The sequence below is a fragment of the Molossus molossus genome, unplaced genomic scaffold, assembly GCF_014108415.1.
Source record: "Molossus molossus isolate mMolMol1 unplaced genomic scaffold, mMolMol1.p scaffold_m16_p_17, whole genome shotgun sequence".
In the NCBI taxonomy this organism is placed as follows: domain Eukaryota; kingdom Metazoa; phylum Chordata; class Mammalia; order Chiroptera; family Molossidae; genus Molossus; species Molossus molossus.
In genome coordinates this window covers 30,717,491-30,738,331 of record NW_023425352.1, presented here as the reverse complement: position 1 = coordinate 30,738,331, position 20,841 = coordinate 30,717,491, and the positions used below count along the sequence as shown (strand labels likewise).

Here is a 20,841-nt window from a genome sequence, read left to right as displayed (position 1 = left end):
TATCCAACACTTTTAACTGTTGTTATTAAAATTTTTTAATGGTCCCAGAATTAGAAAATTACAGTGACGCTTTCACGCTTGTTAAAATCCTGGCTTCTCCTTCTGTGTCAATTATTCTAATATGCGCAATGTCCCCATTCTTTAGTAACTCCCTCTTCTGCTTTATATACTGCAGCAGTCTCCCCCTTAGAGGTGGCTAAGTCCCAGCATCATTCTTTTGCAAGCAACTGTAAACCCTGTTCTAGATGTCACCATTTTTTCCCCCAACATATGTTACCGTATAGATAAGCTCTAACCTTGCTCTTCTGAATCCAACAGCACTGTTGAGCTAATAGCACCATCCAGTTACATTTACACAAGTACCTGACCTCACCAAATGTTTTCAAATTCATTTTTCTCTTATCTGAGCCTCTTGATAGCTCAGAGAAGGACCATTACTCTTCCAATTTTATAGAGGAAACCAAGATTCAGCAAGGATTAGGTGACTTTATTCAGAGCCAAGCAGGTATTTAAATGCTCAAGTCGAGACTTTAACATTTATGTCCAACCCCAACTCTTTTGCCATACCCATTTCTGAGAACACACCTAGCTGCCAAGCGAGCCCCACTCTGCTGGTGTAAGTCTGACAGGGGATGCTGCAGGCCCGGGACAGGTAGATGCCTTGGACCATGTCACTGTTTGTACTCTACTTCCCCCTCCCAGTACCAAGTCTTGACACAAACTCACCCCTCCCAACTTCCCATCAATCCATACTTCTTCCATGTTAACCAAGTTCTTTTTTTCAGCTCAGAACATAGGCTTTCCCCTTCTCCACTCATACCCACTCTGCCAAGAGAAAGGAAGCAGCCTTCTTCTCTTACCCAATGACTTATACTCTTTGGCTCAAGAACCACAAACTCCTAACCACAGACTGTGTTAGTGTCCACTTATTTATGGTTTGAGGTCCATGTTCTCTATCCCCCCCCCACCCCCGCCCTGTTCAAAGCTATCCATTTGAGAGTGTAAGCTCCTGGCCCAGAAGGCTCTATTTAGCCAGCTGTCGGGACTCAGCACAATGCCTTGCATTCAAGGGCACATAAACATCGACAATTATGATTTAAAAAAAAAATTACTCCTGTCTTTGATCTGAAATAATAATAGAAACCAGCTGCCAAAACCATTAAGAGCATTATTTACTTCAATTTAGAGTTTCTGAATAGGAATTAGCTAAAAAGAGCTGTAAAGTGAAAGACAAGGGCACATTTGTTTACATGCAGTCCCAAAGGTATAAAACAAAATACTGAGTAATTTGTTATTAGCTGCCCATCAACAACAGTCCAGCTCCACTGCATAGCAAGGTCACCCTGCATAAGAGGATCCTAGTTACCAGCATCCCCATTACCAGAAGGAGGTGATCAGCTATTCCAATTGCACATGTGCTCTAGAAAAGCAACATCTGGCTGCATATTACTTACCGGTTTATCCTTGATGGTGGGGCTTGACACGCACAGGTACAGCTTCCCATCTTCTTCTAGGCAGGCATCTATCAAAGCTTGTACTGAGCTCTCCTCCTGGAACAGCAGAAAGGCATAGCCTTGGGGAGAACAAAAACAAAAGGGTGTGGGAGGAAATCAGTAAACTGACTCAAAATACCATTTAAAACGTTATCTAGTGTTTTATTCTGGCAAATTCTTACTAAAATCTAAAACCTGAAGTGGGACCCAGGGAAGTTACAGTTACTGAGACCCTCACATGCCAGGCATTGTATTAGGTGCTCTATGGACACTATCTTGCTTTAGGCTTGACACATGCAGCCACATGGAGGCACCTTGAAGACATTACACTAAGTGAAAAGAGACAGGCACAAAATACCACATATTGTATGATCCCATGTATACTGAATGTGCATAACAGGTATATCTACAAAGACAAAAAATAGATTAGTGGTTGCCTAGGCCTGGGTGACTGGAGGGAATAGGTACAGTTTCTTTTGGGGATAATGAAAGTTTTCAAAAATCAATTGTAGTGATGGTTGCATAAATCTGAGAACATACTGAAGACCACTAAACTATATGTTTTAAATGGGTGAACCATATGGTATGTGAATTATATATCAACAAAACTTGTCCCTAAAACCCCCCAAAAAGCCCAACAATAGGCCAGTGTGTTACTTCTGATGATGACGTTCTGTTTCTCCAAGGATACTGTCTCATGACAGAGCTACAATCTATAAACATGAACACTAGTGCATGGTTTCCATGAACACAGCCAGCTTTGTTCAGTTCAATTCAGTACGATTTACTGAGCAACTCTGCAAGTGGGACACGATCTATGGATTATGAGAAAACAGATGAACAAAACTAGGTTTTTTGCTGTCAAGAGACTTAGGTAGTAGAAGAAACAGACATTTAGACAATTAACTACTAGTTACAAAGTTGAGGGAGAGATAAGTGGAGACAAAAGGCACTATGGAACCTCAGAGGAGTAAGGACTCTGACTTGGGAGAATCTGCAAAGACTTCAAAGAGGACAACAGATGTTCAAGGGGCCAACTCTGGCACTTGCTGTCACACTGGCATTCATGAATGACAGCTGGGCACGGGCCCATCATGAGCTAGTCTAAGCCTGAGCATTCAACTACTCAACCTCTCTACAGCCCCTCCAGCTTTGCTATGTCTCTCAGCTGTCACCTCCACTCCCAGTCCTGCAACTGACCTCAGAGGAAAACATCACCAACACAGTTCTCCTCTGGTGCACCGCGTGCCAGAAAGATGTAAGTAGTGGAAAGGGATAAGAACCCTCACATTCAGAAGATTCTCACACATCAAAGATGGTGATCAACTGGCCTAGAAACAAAGCTCTCTGGAGTCCTGGGCAGCACATGGCAACATTGGCAGTGGATAATGAATAATGGTCACTCTTTTTAAAATCCTTTTTCTAAACTCCTCATCTACTATACAGAGCATCCAAGCAAACACAGCAGGAACAAGATCAAGGACTACCCAGCACACCAAGTGTGACCACTGCAACAGGCAGAAGCCAACAAACAAGGGAAAGCACCAAGCCCACAGGAGTGGGAGCGCAGATGCGACGGGGAGGCTGCCTACGTGTAGGACCCAAAGCTGTTTTCTGGGCTTTGCTCCCAGGCCAGATGGGTCAGAGGGTTCAGCAGGTGGCCAGGCAGGAAAATAAAACCTAACTGCAAAACTATAAAAGATAATACATAATTTCTTCCTATCTTTTCTCTCCTGGAAACAGTATCAAACTATCACCAAGCCCCAGGGACTCTATTAAAAATTCAGTACTTTCATTTCATGTGAAAACATTAATTCCACTTGCCAAAGAGAATATTAGAGATGAGAGTAGTTAAAAAATGCAAATATCACAAAGAGGAGGTGTTAGCATGTGCTCTCAAACCTCCTGCCTCAAAAAAAAAAAAAAAGAGAGAGAGAGAAAGAGAACTCATGGACATGGACAACAGCGTGGTGACTGCGGGCATGGTGGGGGAGTGGTGGAAGAGGGCATAGAGAGGATAAATGGCGATGGAAAAAATAAAGAAACTGCCCTGGCCGGTTTGGCTCAGCGGTTAGAGCATCCGCCTGCGGTCCGGAGAGACCCGGGTTCGGTTCCCGCTAAGGGCATGTACCTCGGTTGCAGTTTGTCCCCGGCCCTGGTTGGTCGTGCGGGTGGCAGCCACTCGATGTGTCCCTTTCACATCGATGTTTCCCTCTCTCTCTCTTCCTCTCTCTCCCTCGCACACTGTCTGTACAAAAAAAAAAAAAAATGGAAAAATGTCCTCGGATGAGGATTAAAAAAAAAAAAAAAAAGAAAGAAAAAATAAAGAAACCTACAGTACATGCACACAAGATGAAGAGAAAAAAATCACTGTAAATCACCATGGAAAATCATCAAATAACAAAAACAAACAGGAAGAGAGGAATAAAAAAATACAAAAAGATGGAAGCTTGGGTCATTGCTTTGAGATTTTCTTTTTCTCTAATACAAGCATTTAATGCAAAATATTTCCCATCATGTACTGTTTGTGTAACACCAACAAATATTGATGTGATATATATATTATCCTCACCAAGGACATTTTTTTTTTTGCATTTATCTTCAGATAGAGTGGGAATGAGAGAGGGAGGAACAGAGAGAGAGAAATATCGACGTGAGAGAGACACATCGTCTTGATGCCACCCACACAACCCCAACCGGGGCCAGGGACAAACTGCAACCAAGGTACGTGCCCTTTGTGGAAATCGAACCCGGGACTCTCTGGTCCACGGGCCGATGCTCTAACCACTGAGCCAAACCGATCAGGGCGATGTGTTATATTTTTATTTAATTCAGTTCAAAATATTTTATAATCTCAATGTTGGATCTTGTCTGACCCATGTTTTATTTAAAGTATAATGTTTGCTTTTCAAATATGTGGGGGATTTTCCATATCTTTCTGTTATTAATTTCTATTTTAATTTTATTGTGGACAGAGAATATACTTTTGGATTATTTCATTTGAATCCAGTTAAATTTATTGAGATTTGTGTTGTAGCCTAGAATATGGTCTGTCTTGGTGAATGTTATACAGCATCTAAAAAGAATATATATTCTGCTGCTATTGCATAAAGTTTTTCATAAACATTAAATAAATCAAGTTCACTGTATAGGTCAAGTCTCCTATGTCTTTACTGATTTTCTATTAATTACTAAGAGGGGGTTGAAATCTCCAACTAAAGTTGTAGATTTATATATTCTCTTTTCAGTTCTATCAGTGTTTTGCTTCAAGTATTTAGAAATTATGTTTTTAGGTACATAGACATTTAGGATTGTTATATCTTCTTAACAAATTGACCCCCTTGTCTGGCCAGTGTGGTTCAGTGGTTGAGCGTCAACCTATGCACCAAGAGGTCACCGCTTCGATTCCTGGTCAGAACACACTCCCAGGTTGTGGGCCAGATCCCCAGTGTGGGGCATGCAGGAGGCAACCAACTGATGTTCTCTCTCATCGATGTTTCTATCTCTCTCTCCCTCTCACTTCCTCTCTCTCTAAAATCAATAAAGGAAAATACATTTTTTAATTGACTTCTTTATCATTATGTAATGGCCTTCTTTAGCCCTAGTAATAAAATTCTCTATCATAACAACAACAACAAAAAGAACCTCCTGCCTCACCAGGTTAAATCCTGGCACAGATCATCCACAAAGGTCCTAAGGGCATACAGGATATCTTGTTCTTGGAGAGAACCCTGTCCATGTACACTATGCACAGGCACATCAACAAGGCCCAGAGATAGGGCATGCTCTGTAAGCTGGGAATGAGACATGCTTCGTGAGCTAGGGCTGTCCCCAGCTCCTTGCCTCTGCAAGGCCACCAGGCTGCTTGTACCCTTCCTGCACATCACTGCCCACCTTCTACAATCTTCCACATCAAATCCTGCACTCAGTTCAACTTGGGCATCAGAGGAAAAGGAGGGTATATCCCCACAGCAGCTGAGTAGCTACCACAAAAGCACACCTATCTCATAGTCATAAATGTCAACATTGGTGGTGGGCGAGTGAAAACAACTGGAAGTCACAAGTAAAAGCCTGCTACAAGACTGTTACCAAGAAAAATATCTACAGGCAACTTATTTTGCTTTCCCAGGGAATGGCCCATAATACGTTACCAATTTCTTCAGGATGGCTCTTTTATAAAAAATCATTTCCGTTCCCTGGTCAGCAAGGGGCCACTCTCAGTAATGACAATACTGTCTTAGCACTACAGATAAGGTATGTGACTCAAATCCAGCGATTTCCTTCAATCCTACTTCCTACCTCAGGCCTTCCAACCAAAACAGAATACACCAGAAACACTCAAAAACACTCATGAAAACAGCTTTATGATACTTTCATCTACTAAAACTTCTGATAGATACCTCTAGGTCAAGCAAACCAAGATGACAACAGAAATCAGGGGATTTCTAAAAAATCAGGAAGAAAGACTCCTTCGAACACATTTTCCTCCCGATCTTTAGAAATTTAAGGTCAAAGTAAAAGTAGAAAAAGATCCCTTCAAGAATAATACACACGGTCAATGTAAGACAGAAACTAAATCAATGATTTACTAAAAGGCAAATTCCACGTGATACTATGAATCGAGTTTTGGACTAGGAGTCAGAAGGTCTTGATTTGGGTCTAAGTCCTAACATTTGCTGTGTGTGGCAACAACATTTAATGGTTACCACCTACTGAGCATCTACTATACACCAGGCACTGTTCTAAGTGCCTTATGCATATTGACTCATTTCATTTTCACACACACCCATGAGGTAGGCACTATTTTAAATTCTGTATTACAGTTAAAGAAACTACAGAGTGATTAAGAGACTTATTCAAGGTCACCCAGTAGTAACTGGTGAAACTATGAACTTGACTTAAAATGTAATTTAAAATGTGTAAGTCTTGCCCTGGCCAGTTTGCTCAATGGTTAGCGTGTCAGCCCGAGAACCAAGGAGTCATGAGTTTGATTCTGGTCAAGGGCACACATCTGTTGTGGTTTGGTCCCCAGCCATGGTTGGGGCCATCCAGGAGGCAATCAATAGGTGTGTCTCTCTCACATCTATTTTTTTCTCTCTCTCCCTCCCTTCCTCCTACTCTTCTGAAAATCAATGGAAAAATATCCTCAGGTGAGGATTAAAAAAAAAAAATTTAAGACTTGGCTCTTTTATCTATGAAATGAAGCAGGCGTTTGTCCTGATTATTTTATAGAATGTAGGTTATGAGACTATCTATGGAAAGATGCTTTGTAAACTAGGATATCACGCAAGTATCAATTTTTCTTTTACTGCATTTTCAGTTATTTATGTGCTGAATAAAACTGAATTTTTTATATGTCTCATTATAAAAAATTAAGAGTTCAAATTAATGATACATACTTTCTATTGTGCATTTGCAAGCATTTGGTGAATAACGGGCAATAATCTAGATACTAAAGTAAAACCAAGTTTTTTCAATGACAGGCTGAATATTACTATAAACAAACAAAAGGACTGAATATTTGCTTTCATATCATTAGCCATTTCCACGAAGAGAGAGAATGATCAGATACAGTATTATTTGCTGATGTTAATACTTTATTTAAATAAAAGCCTATATTTTTTTTATCCTCACCTGAAGACATCTTCCCAGTTCAGATAGAGTGGGAGGGAGGGAGAGAGTGACATCGATGTGAAAGGGACACATCGAGTGGTTGCCACCCTCACAACCAACCAGGGTTGGGGACAAACTGCAACCGAGGTACATGCCGCCCTTAGCGGGAACCAAACCTGGGTCTCTCCGGACCGCAGGCCGACGCTCTAACCGCTGAGCCAAACCAGCCAGGGTTTTTCCCTTTTTTTTTTTTTTTTTAAATAAAAGCCTATTATACCAATAAATCAAGCTCCTCAAACTGTCACTATGATGGCAGGTTCTTGTATTAGTTTGAAAGGTATAAAAAAAAACTTGGCCAAAAAACCATAAACTCCCTCCCCGCTGAGCCAGAGAGAGATAATAGGATTATAAGAATCCTCATGTTTCAGAAATGGTGACCTTGTTTCCCAAATACCTGCAGAGTATGTGGGGCTTTGGAGACACGGTGAGCTACAAGAGGCCCTCAACTCAGAGCCAGTTGTGTGTGAAAATAGGGTCCTGGGGGTAGCAGTAGGAACTCCTGGCACTGTCATCATTACGACCCCGGTTACAGGCAGAAGAGATGGCAGAAAACTGCTTGCTTTCCCCCTGGTGCCAAACAGGCTGGGGGAGGAAGGGTAGAATAGGAGGGATTTATAGACAAGCCTGGACTGACCAGTGTACTTCTTTGGGCAACGAGGAACAGGAAGGTATGGGGGGAGGGATGCTAAATTAGGAAAATTCCATTTATTTGGACAAGTTTTTGAAGGGAACATTTAATGAAAAGATTTTTTTCTCTTAATACCTGAGAACACATTAAGTATAGCAACCTTCAAAATGTTCTTGGATACCTTTCAGAAACAAAGCCTCCTGAGTGCTTAAACACATAATTTTGTGCGCTATAATTTTTTTTACAGATCCCTAGTACGAGTAACAATCACCATGAACTTCACTACCACGAACACTAGTTACTAAGTGCTTACAATGTGCCAGGCACTTTGCTAATAAGTACTTTAGATCTGTTAGGTTTGTTCATCCTCACAGTAATTCTATGAGGTAAATGCAGTTGTTACTATTACCATTTTACAGATGAGGAAACTGAAACCCCAAGAGGTTAAGGGATACAGATTAAAATCTAAAAATTAAATTTAAGATTAAAACCTAAGTCAGTTTCCAGAGCTCTCACTTTTTAGGCATTAATTTACACTGTCTCACCTAAAAATGGTAAGATAAACTTCTAGTATCACTAGCAAATAAGAACTTGCCAATTTATTTATTGTCACTTTTGTGACAGTGACTATTTGACTATCACAAAAGTGACAATAAATAATAAACAATAAAAGTGTTTTAGTAGCAGGAAGTGGTCACCTGAGCTTCAGTCCTAAAATGTAAACCTATGTAGATATATTTGTTCTAATGCCCACACAAACTATATTTAGAAGAGTTGAAATGATAATTTCAAAATAATCAGAAGTTTAGATTTAGGTCAATCAAATTTTCTTCTTTAGTAAAGATGTTTATTGGTTTCCGATGTATTATTTAAGTTGAATATTTAGAATGAAGGCTCGTGAGGGATTTAAAGAGCAGATATCGCTATATTAAATAGGATTGTAATAAAATGACTATCACCATAACAGTAATAATCGACTTAAGTAAGAATTGTCCATCTATCCTAAAGCCACGGGGTGAATTTGGGCAGGGGATAGAAGATACTCACAGAATCTTAAAGTATTACTTCATAGATCAGTATGGCAAAGGGAGAAAAATGTACTTCTACAACAGAGGAATCTGGTAGATAACACCTTAACCAAATAATCAAACTTAATATCAGCAACAACAGAGCAAACTGACACTACCGCATCGTGTCCACCCTGCACTGTGTCCCTCCCAGGACAGCACGTCATCTATGGAGTCTTCCTGCTAACAGTGCTTCCCCTGAATCTCATTTGGAGGAACCAATCAGAAAATCCCAAATTAAGTGATATTCTATAAAACATCTGGCATGGACTCTTCAAATGATACAAAAGACAAAACACCTGGGAAACTGTCTAAAGGAGATTAAAGAGATATGATAACTAAATGTAAGGCTACACTGTCACTGGATCTTGGGATTAAAAAAAAACACAAAACCAGCTCTAAAAAACATTACTGGAACAATATGGATATTTCTTGTTCTCAGGAGACATACGCTGCAACATTTATGAGGGGTCTTGATGTCTATAACTTACTCTCAGATGATTGATCAAAAAATATACATGCATATATACACATACAGATAGAAAAAAAAAAGAGAAAACAAATGTAGCAAAACACTAGTAACTGGTGAATGTAGAGGAAGGATATATAAGTGTTCATTATACTATTCTCACAACTTTTTTGCAGGTTTGAAATTTTAAAAAATAAAGATTTGTGAGAAAAAAATTAAAAACCACAAGGTTTTTCTGAAGAAGAGGGTGATATACTCTCCCATTCTCTGAAGAGGTCTGTGGTCTTTTGAAAGAACCAATAGTTCCTAAGATCAACTAATGCTCTTAGTGATGTATACGTTTCAGTATCATCTACAACAGGAAAACAATTCCAGCTTATAGGGCTGTACCCTCAACTGCTGCCTTCAGAAAACGGTGGCCGGTTTCTGATTAAGAGAGCAGTCCCAGAAGGAAGGATCCACGATCTGAAGGGTCAGAAAAATCTCCCCTCACACAGAATCCAGGCTCCCTGACTTCCTATGACCTTCCTAGAGAGACAGGAAGGGCATCTCCCCAGCCAGAGCCGCCTGAGTTCAGACCTTTTTTTTTTTTGGCACAGGAAGTCTGTTCCAAACACTCTCTCTGACCTTGGCTTTCAGGTCAAAGGATTTACCTGGTTTGCCTCAGGAGTCTTTGTGTTTGGATTCAATTCAATAGCACCAAAAATATTTAGGAGGTACAAGGCATGATCTAGACACTGAAGCTACAAAGATGAATAAGCTAAGGAAGAACCCTGCCCTAGAAAAACTCAGCCTGTAAATAAATAACTAAAAAACAACATGAAAAGTGCTATGTTGGGGGTATGTCCTACAGAACACTGGTGAGAGACAAATGGAGCAGAGGCATCCAAACATCAGGGAAAGTCACAGAGCAAAGGGCATATCTGAGCTGGAGGAGAATTACTTTTCCAGGAAGTAAGGACATTCCAAGGTCAGGAAAGAGCACAGGCCAAGCACCTGAAGGGTCGAAGGATGGGTTCATTTGGAAAACAGTGAGTCGAGTTCATTAGTTAGAATACAAGATTGGGGGCAGTGGGCAGGAAGAGGCAAAGCAGCTCATCAAACCTCTGCCTGCTGCCTGGAGAATACTGTAAGTCTCTGAGCTGGATTCCTCATTCATTTTCCTCTTGGATGAGAACATCTGATCTCTAAAATCTACTAAACACTTACTGTGTGCCCTAGGCACGCAGGGGACTACTGACATGAGCAAGTCCCTCCCTGTTCTCAGGGAATATATAAGTTAGTGCAAGAAAGTAAAAAAGAATAAGTACATAAAGAACTCTAATCTAGAAACAATGCATTAAAGACCCAAATAAGTATTTTTTAATTTTTTTGTTTAATCCTCACCTGAGGATATAATTACATTTATCATCAGATAGTGTGGGAGGGAGGAAAGAAGAGAGAGAAACATCAATGTGAGAGAGACATCGACTGGTTGCCTCCCGCACGACCTGACCAGGGCTGGGGACGAACCGCTACTGAGGTATGTGCCCTTGACTGGAATCGAACCCGAGACTCTTTGGTCCAAGGGCCAACATTCTAACCGCTGAGTCAAACCGGCCAGGGCCCAAATAAGTATTTTTTAAAACATAGTTTTTAAAGTTGAACTTCATAGAAAGAAGACAAACTTTTTCAGTAAAGACATGGATAGAAAAATCCAGGAAGACTTTCTGTAGATGGTGGCAGCACAGGAGTCAGACCTTAATGGTATGACACAGGTGAAAAAATGATGGACATTCCAAGGAAAGAAATTAGCCTAAGTTAAGATGTAGAGATGGTTTTGCAGGTACTAAGTCCATGGATTCCTAAACATTCCCCTTGGACTCAGAATCAATCATATTTCTTTGACTATACTTACTACATAGGGCTGAGGTTCAAATATTTTGGTTCTTGCCTGTTTTGTGTTTTCTGTTACACTAGTAATTGTTGCTTTGAGGGCTTGTTGCTTGGCAGACAGGGGTGGGGGGAGGTAGGAATGAACAAGAAAATAAATCGGACGGGTAGAATCACCTCAGAGCTGAAAACTGGCAATCTGTTTCCTGTGTTCTTAGCAAAGTCCTACAATCCAGGGCAGTGACCTGGGGCACGGACTTAAAGTCTGCTCTTTTTATGTAACCACACATTCCTTATATAAAGAGGTCCTTGTGAAATCTGCCAATCTGTCAATTATAGTCACCGTCAGTTCTAACAAGCCACCTGACCGAGAAAAATGAGACCAGACTACAGGTGTGGGAGAGAACTGGTCAAACTAGTTGGGCAGTTTTATTATTACTGAGCATTATATTTTCATCAGGGCAAAGGATACTGCTATTCTTTAGCACTATTAAACCTAAGTACTGTGCTGCTGCAGAGGTGCACTGTCTCACATAACCCTTTTAATAACCCAAGTAGTATCAACCCTGAGTAGTATTAACTCAGATGAATAAACTGAGGTTCAGAGATTAAATTACTGGCTCAGTGTCGTACAGATAGTAGATGCTGGTGCCCACATCGGAGTCCACAAACACCTAGCTCTGGCCCCACTGCTGTTCTCTCCCTCGTTCAGCATCAGACAACTGGCAGATTCTACATTTTAACCCAGTAGCCACTTTCCTACAGATGACACTTAGTCTGGCCTTGTATACTGCCTGCACTTGGACACTCTAATTCCTCCTCCCCCTTGCACTTTAATACTCCTCTAATGAGTTCTTTATGTTGTCAGTAGGTTTTCTCTGTGCAGTTATTTCCCCTTCTCAAGACTAAGGCTATCCATTATTATCATTATTTTTTAATCTTCACCTGAGGATATTTTTCCATTTATGTTCAGATAGAGTGGGAGGAAGAGATAGTAGGAGGGAGGAAGGGAGGGAGAGAGCGAGAAAGAGAGAGAAATTAAGAGAGAGAGAGAGAGCGAGAGCAAGAGCGAGAAACACTGACATGAGAGAGACACACTGACTGGTTGCCTCCCAACCAGGGCTAGGGACTGAACTGCAACCAAGGTACATGCCCTTGACCAGAATCAAAACCAAGACTCTTTGGTCTGTGGGCCAATGCTCTAACCACTGAGCAAAAGTGGCCAGGGCTTTTTAAAATTTCTTGATCTGAGAGAGAGAGGAAGGGAGACAGAGAGAAATATCATCCATGCATTCACTGGGAACTCTTGTATGTGCCCTGACTGGGGATTGAACCTGAAACGTTAGGGTATTGGGACAAAACTCCAACTGACTGAGCTACCCTGCCAGGGGTATTCAATCTATTTTGAAAGACAACCCAAGTCTTTTTTTTTTAATCCTCACCCGAGGACATTTTTCCATTTTTTGTTCAGATAGAGTGGGAGGGAGAGAGAGAGAAACATCAACGTGAAAGGGACACATTGAGTGGCTGCCACCTGCACAACCAACCAGGGCCGGAGACAAACTGCAACTGAGGTACACGCCCTTAGAGGGAACTGAACCTGGGACTCTCTGGTCCACAGGCCGACGCTCTAACCACTGAGCCAAACCGGCCAGGGCACAACCCAAGTCTTTGTTCTCAGCTTTCAAAATGTTTCACCGGATCTTCTCAGTCAGCTTCCCATTTCAAACTTTCACCTGAAAGATCCTCTCTTGGACTCGCTTGCTCATAGCTTTAGCCCTTATCTAACGCCTGTCAGCCAGTCCTGGACCAAGGTACACCTCTTCTAACACATCCTCTCCACTTCAGCCTGCCAAATTTGCACCTTCCATGTCACTTCTTAAATCTCTTCTAAAGAAAGTTCTTATCGGGAGTGATTGTGGCTTCTCCCCTTTCCAGCACCTCTGCCCAGGTATAGCTCAACAGGTACCACTGTGACACTGTAAGACGTCCCTGCTGTCTGTGTGCCTGCTCGAACTCTGTCCTGTGTCCTACGGCCCCTCAAACTATAAATGCTTTGAAATCAAAGATGAACTCTTCCAGTTCATCTTCAGGTAAGTGCCTAATAAAACAACTTAAACTGAGGGTACGCTAAGCTTTTGAAAGCAACAATAGGATGCTGCTCCACCTGTCAGAACAGGACAAAACAAAAAGCCTGCTCTTGCTGCTCTGCAGTGCAGCTTTCGTGTTTTTACAAGAAAATCCTTCCTGAGAATAAAAATGTCAATCGATTAAATACTAAGATACAGGATTCACCAAAGAGTGTGGGTACTACCAACCAGACCTGCACTTAAAAAGGAAAAAAAGGTGGGTGGTAAAGCATTACTCAAAAGCTTAAAAGGTTAAATACAGGTTAAAATGCTGTAGCTTCCCGATTTAATCGATTTATGTAATTCAAAAGGTGGAAAAGCTTGGAATCTGGGCCTAAAACAACACTGACTTATTTCCATTCAAGTTATGCTATGAGGGGAAACAATGTGAAGTTTGCAAACTTTTCCTTTCCAAAGCCAGATTTAGACAAACTGAAGGAAAAAGAAATAGATGCAGTGAATCCAGCCCACTGTAGCTTCACAATGACCCATTTTTGTCCATTTAAAGTGGAGCCCTCTTTCCTGGTCTTCAAACAGTATCCCCTTAACCAGTTGGCTCAAAGTCAATCTGAATCCCATGTGGCCTGATTTATGCCAGGTTCACAAACCATGCTGGTATTTAGTATAAACTTCTACAACTGCATGACCTTGATCACAAGGACCAGCAGTCAAGCCAAGCTGGCCAGTGCAGAGGAAATACATGCTCACCAGTAGAAACAGCCACTCAGAAATACGCACTTTACTCAAGGTGGGTGGGAATCACCGGAGCGCAGGCATGCATCACTCTTGCATAAATATGCATGCCTCTTACTGTTCCTGTTCACCTGGACCCTGTGCCCATGGACTGCCAGAGCTGAAGCTGGTTGCCCAAGTGGGCTGATGATGACAGCTTCCTCCATTCCACTGCCAACATCACCGACTTCTGAACAGAGTTTCAGAGCCACGTGGCCAATCTTCTGTCCAACATCTGCAGCTGGCTGCCATCCTTGCCTCTGCCCCAGATGTCTCTGCCAACTGTAGTGCAGCTGTGCTTACTGCCCGGATGCCAGCTCCTCTCGTTGGCCACAGCCCCACCACCAGAAGTGAGACTAATGGCAGTATCAAGAACAGCTGCTTAGTACAGAACCAGGGATAGAAGACTCAGAAAGAATAGACTTTTTTTTTTGGTAGCTCCAGTGACAGCAACCTTGGATATGGGCTGTTCCCCCAGGTGGCAAAGAAGGAGGTTACGCTAAACATATCTATCATCATAAAATCTTGTCATGCCTAACTTATCTTCCTAGATGCCACACTCACAGCCCTGTGCTCAAGGAAGCAGAACTAAGCTGGTTTTGTTTGTTTGTTTGTTTTTGTTTTAAATAAGCAGTCAAGGACTCTAAAGCCACTACAATTAGGATGGCCAGATGAACTAGGTCAATCAGATTCCCTCTCTGGAATTCAACTAGAAATATGAAAACAATTTGCCCACAAACAGAGAGGAACACACATGCATTAAAGAGCTGAGTCATAATAATGGTAGAACATTACAATAAAGAATAGTTTCCACTGTTCAATCCCTGCAGCCTGTCATCCCCAGCACAGCTCCTCCATGACACCTGGTTCTAGCACAGTTCCTATGTTTGGGCTTCCTTGTCACTCATAACCACAACCTCAATTTGAGGTAGCACACGAGACCCTCTTATCTTTGAAGTAAAAAAGTCAACTACAAGGCAGTGTACTCAGGTCCAGAACTGCCCAAGAGGCAGGGAAGCTCAGAACTACAACTTCGTCCTAAACCAGCTCTTGGAAATACTCCAGCTATATGAGTATGAATAATAGAATAGAAGAATTCAGGGAAAAAGCCAAGTATCACTTTCACTTTTTAAAAAATTATTTTTTTTAATCCTCATCCAAGGATATGTTTATTGATTTTAGAGAGAGAGGAAGGGAGAGAATGAGGGAGAGAAGAGGAGGGAGGAGGGGGAGGAAGAGAGAAAGAGAAAGAAAGCGAAAGAGAGAAACATCGACTTGCTGTTCCAACATCTATGTATTCATTAGCCAACTCTTCAACCGGGGATTAAAACCCACAACCTAGGTATGGGCCCTGACTGGGAATCGAACCTGCAACCATTTTTGTGTATGGGACAATGCTCCAAACAATGGAGCCACCCATCTGGGCTCACTTTCATTTTTAAATAGGTATAAAAGTGTACCATGTGTAATATAGATTAAGTTGCTAATTGTTAAATAAAATACAGCTTATAAATAATAGCACAAATTATCAGATTAGTTTAAACCTGTCTTCTTTTCCCACAAATGTTACCCACTAACAAAACAAATAAAAACTACTCTCTTTATAATTCACTGGGTAAAATATTATAGAAGCTGTGTGCACTTTGGAAAAGACACTTTACCTCTCTGAGTCTCAGTTTAAATTGTATTAGAATGAGATGATCTTTAAGGAACTAACCAGGTCTAAAATTTGATGGACTCTACTCTTTACATAATTTGCAAAGATAAAATTCATTCATTTAACAATATCTGATGGCCAGCTATTGAGATAAGTATTCAAGGTACTGGGTATACAGCAGAGATCAAAACATAATAAAAACCCTCCTCTTGTTAAAATTTACATTCCAATCTGGGAAATAGACAGAAAAACGTAATTTTTTTCAGGTCATGAAAAACACTTTCAAGAGAAATAAGATGAGTTTAAGAGGCAGAGAGAGAAAGAGGATAGAGGGGTCCCTACTTTAGATAAAGAAATCAGGAAAGATCTGTTAAGGTGACATTTGAATAGAAGTCTAAGGGAAGGGATGAGCAGAAATCTGAGAGAAGATGGTTTAAGACAAACAGAAGTACCAAGACCCTGAGAAGCCTTAGTTGATTTCAAGGGATAACAAAGGAGTCAGTATGGCCAGAGTGGGTAAGGGAGAGAATGATAGGAGATGATGTCAGAGAATATACACCCAAGATTCAACAGACCTCCGAAAGAAAAAGGTTTAAACGCTTCAAGTACAAGATCCATACTAATGTGTTCCTGGCTTCTGCAGGGGTCTCTTATTTTCCAAACACACAGGCAAAAAGGTAAGTCTACAACTGCAATGTACCATTTATCTGACTTGGAACTAAGCAAAAAATATGCTGCAGATGTCCAAATTAGCATAAACTTCATAAAGAAAATTGCTTTGGGAAGAAGCCATGTGATATCAAATCCGGAGTCATTAAGATTTTCATTTCTTTTAACTTTAGTTAAGCTTCTGCAAATTTATCCTAAAAAAAAAAAAAGTAATATGAGCCCTGGCCAATTTGGCTCAGCAGTTAGAGCATTGGCCCGAGAACCGAAGGGCCTTGGGCTCGATTCCCAGTTAAGGGCATGTATTTGGGTTGCAGGTTCAATCCCCAGCCCTAGTCGGGCTCGTTCAGGAGGCAACTAGATGATGTGTCTCTCGCACATCAATGTCTCTGTCTCTGTCTCTCTCTCCCCCTCCTTCCCTTCCAGTCTATCTAAAAATCAATGGAAAAATATCCTCAGGTGAGGATTAACAGAAAACAAACAAAAAAGTAATATGAAAGAAAAACCATAAACAAGGATATATTAACAGAATCATTATAATAGTCTCAATGATCAACAAGCAAGTAAATTATGGTGCAACAACAGGTTAGGCAATGTCTTTAAAAATATGAAAATTATGTAAAAACATGGGAAAAAGGGGACTAGAAAACTGTATCTTTGCTATTATTACACCCTACAAAAGATGTATAGAATAACAAAGACTGGAAGGAAACAGGAAAATAATGATGGTTGGTTCTTTGGGGAGGCAGAATTATTATTTATGAAATAACACTTATGTTCAATGCAAACCAGATTGCTTTGTTCTGGTTTTACTACTTCATTACAATATTAAGGCCTATAATTAGGATAACAATAGAAATTACTCTGATTATGTACTTGACAAAGAGGGCACACACTCATTTCTACTCCAGAAGGACTTGTCAGTAACCCTGCACAATCTGGTGATGGTGACTATTCTGTCTTTTTTTTTTTTTTTGCTTTTAGAGAGAGAGAGGAAGAGAGACGGAGAGAGAGATAAAAACATCAATGAGAGAGAACATTGACTGGCTGCCTCCTGCATACCCCCTACTAGGGATCAGGCCCACAACCTGGGCATGTGTCCTGACTGGGAATCGAACCAGCGACCTCTTGGTGCTTGAGTCGATGCTCACCCACTGAGCCACACTGGCCAGGCATGACCCTGTACTCTTGATCACTGGTTACCAGGCCCAAGTTCTAGGCCTGGGAGTGAAGCTACCATATAGCTGTGCCTTAATTAAAGCCTGCCTTGAACATGCAGGACCGTTCTTCCCCGCCTCCCAATAAGAATAATATAGTGTAATATTTAAGAAACTTGGGCTCTGAGGTCAGCCGGTTTAGGCTCAAATCCCTGTCCTATAATTTAACACATAACTGTGGACAAATTACCCTATTCTAAACCTGATTCTTTCTCTATAAAATGGAAATAAGATTGCCTACCTTGTGGAGTTGGGAGGATTAAATGAGATTAAGCACAGATAATATAGTAATCTGTTCTCTGGATCACAACAAGCCCTGAGTAATGTCAGCCATCCTAATGATCATTATTAATTCCAGCCCCTGGCAATTCCTGCCTATTCTTTTCCTGCCCAGCTTTTAAAACCAAGGTTTTGCACAGCCCACTGTAATGTATTCTTCCTCTGGATGCCTAGAATCTTTCACTCACTTGTCGTTAACCATAAATTATCTATATTTTAATAAAAATAACATCATCATTCATAATAGCTACAGTATGCAGGAACTGTTTTAAGCACTCCACACAAATTTACTTATTTTAATCCTCATCACAACCTTATGAAGTAGGTACTATTATTATCCCTTTTTTGCAGGTGATGGATCTAAGGCACAGAAAGGCTAAACAGCATGCCTAAAGTCTTACAACTAATAAGTGGGGCAGTCCAAGTCTATTTCCATGCTCTTTACCATTCCTTAATGTTTAAAATCTGTTTTCATGACTCTGCTGGAAAACTGCAGCCTTCTCAAAAATAAGAATGGTGTCTTGTCTGACCCCCCACAGGCCAAATATAGACTCTTCCACAGACTGATGTGCAACAAATATTGGACGAATTGATATTCCCAATGCTGCATCATCATTTACTCTAGGAGCTAAGCCCTCTGTTGGCATTCATTTTGTTCTCTTGCCAGGCATTTTCAACAACGATCTGCAAACTACCTACACCCAAGCTATTATAAACACCATGATGTTGATTAATATTCTGTATGAATGCGAGATCTGGTTCATGCCTAACATTTGGGAGAACCCCACTTTCCAGGACTCACAATTTCAGCACTACTACTCCAGAACTATAATGCATGAGAATGCAATCTCAGGAAACTTTTCCTCAAAATTTTGATTAGAAGTGGATTTCTTTTCATCATCAAGAACTGAATGCAGAAAACAAAGAGCAAGATTTTGCTTCAATTTTACCAATAGCTATTTGAAAGTACTCGAAACTGATATTTCTACTTGACCCAACTCCATTCTCCCTCCCACCCCAAGACAAACACCACACAAATGCCTTGATGTCAACTCTCTCTGGGGAACTAGATCATTTAGTGAAGAAAAAAAATACTACTTCTTCAAGGCTCTTTCTCCTGCATCATTTTCTCCTCCCTCACAATATTCCAACCACACTTCCTTTGTTTCTTCAAGGTACTAAAGCTCTTTTCATACTGAGTACTTCCCATATGGTACTCCTCAGCTTGGAACTTGCTTCCCTACACTTTCTAGCTAACACCTCGATTTTCAGGTCTGCTTACCTACTGCTTTCTCAGAGAAGCTCTGTCCATATCCCCAATCTAAACTGATACTCCCTTCTAAAGTCATTGCACTTTCTATTTTTCCTTTAGAGAACTCTCACCATTTGTAACTGTGTTTATTTTGTGACCACTTGACTGTTTTCTTATCTTCCCCACAGGAATATAAGTTTATGAGGTCTGAGAACAATCATAACGACACACAATCAGATTTCCATGCTTTCTTATACCTCTCATATTCTCAGTGGTGCTCTGGAGAATACCAAGCAATTACCTGCCCACAGACAAAATGATCCAGAAGGCTCTGTATATCCTTGAATGGTTGGTCAATGCCTCAGTGGCCCTTGTACTGGGGACAGCCCCAATCTTCATCACCTCCCACTCTGCTTGACCCAACAAAATTTAAGGATACAGCTGATATGCCCAACTACTGTTTCTTTATGTGGATTTTAAGCCCTCTAGAGTTGGTTGAAATGGTCATAGTTTTACAAACCCTGTTCCACCTCTGTACATGTAAACCAGATAGATGAATGAATGATTCTGTTTATTTTATTAGGCATACATTTTCTTTTTAAAAAGGCCGAAAAACTATAGTGGATGATTCATGTTTTCCTCTCTACTTACACATAAGCCTAAAATGTAGCCAAACAAACTATATCTAATGGCCAGCTCATGGGGACCTAACAAAAGTACAATGGGAGAAATGGGCATTATCAAGAAGGCACAAACCTGAATAAAAACCAAAGGAATTTAAGGAAAAGTAGAGAAAACACAAGGGGGTATTATTAAAAAGGCACAGAACAGTTTGGGGTGAACCACTTAAATGTCCCCAACATTCAAAGCAATGGGCACAGATTCTCAAAGTTAACTTCAATCTTGGAATAACACCAAATTTCTTTAGGTCCTTTCCAAATAGGTCAACCTTCAAACCTTAGCTAAGAGCAAAACACAACAGGAGCCAATAGTATAATAATAATTTCTCCTCCTTGACCCCAATCACCAGAAAGGCAACCTGCTCTGAGGACATAAGCCTGAGGACCAGAATCAGAGATACAGATTTTCTCCTTGGCCTGGCTCTCATTGGTCCATCTCTAAACTTAACCTCAGCTGTAAAGCAAGGGCATCAGCAGTTCTCGTGTTCTACAGCTCTGTATTATCATGTTGTTATATAAGAATGGTACCCAAAACCATGGTGTTTAAAGAGCTGCTAAACTCTGTACTGCTAGGACCAACCCAAATGTTCTCTCTCCAATTTTCAATAACAAATTTAAGTAGGATACTGTGAAAGTGACACATAAAGTATGACTAAGAGAAGGGAAAATATTTAACTTGGAAAAGAGAAGACAGGAAGAGTATCTGACAATCCTTTAACTACCATGAGATAGAATAAGTTATCATTGTGACATCTATCTTACTTTATAGGACACAATTGGCCAATGGATAAAGATTGCAGGAAAGCATTTGACTCAATAGAAGAACAAAATTTAATAATTAATTAGGTCTGCAAATATATAGACTTCCTCTGAAATAAACTGCCTCCTTTGTCACTGGATGTCTCAGAGGCTAACTGAGTAATTCTCTGGGCTATTTTACAGTAGGAGTCAACAGACTTTATGCAAAGGGATTTGAGGTCCACATATAGTCTCTGTTACATACTCTTCTTTGTGTGTGCATGTTTGC

The 20,841-nt window shown here is 40.7% G+C and overlaps 1 protein-coding gene across 4 annotated transcripts in view; it reads right to left on the bottom strand.

The window, feature by feature from the left end:
* Positions 1 to 20,841, bottom strand: part of CPEB3 (cytoplasmic polyadenylation element binding protein 3) — a 200,246-nt gene that overhangs the window by 53,772 nt on the left and 125,633 nt on the right. For all 4 annotated transcript variants that reach the window (XM_036265384.1, XM_036265381.1, XM_036265383.1 and 1 more), the window contains one exon: positions 1,455 to 1,573. In XM_036265384.1, coding sequence (XP_036121277.1) covers positions 1,455 to 1,573 — 119 coding nt within the window. The remainder of the gene's footprint in view (positions 1 to 1,454; positions 1,574 to 20,841) is intronic.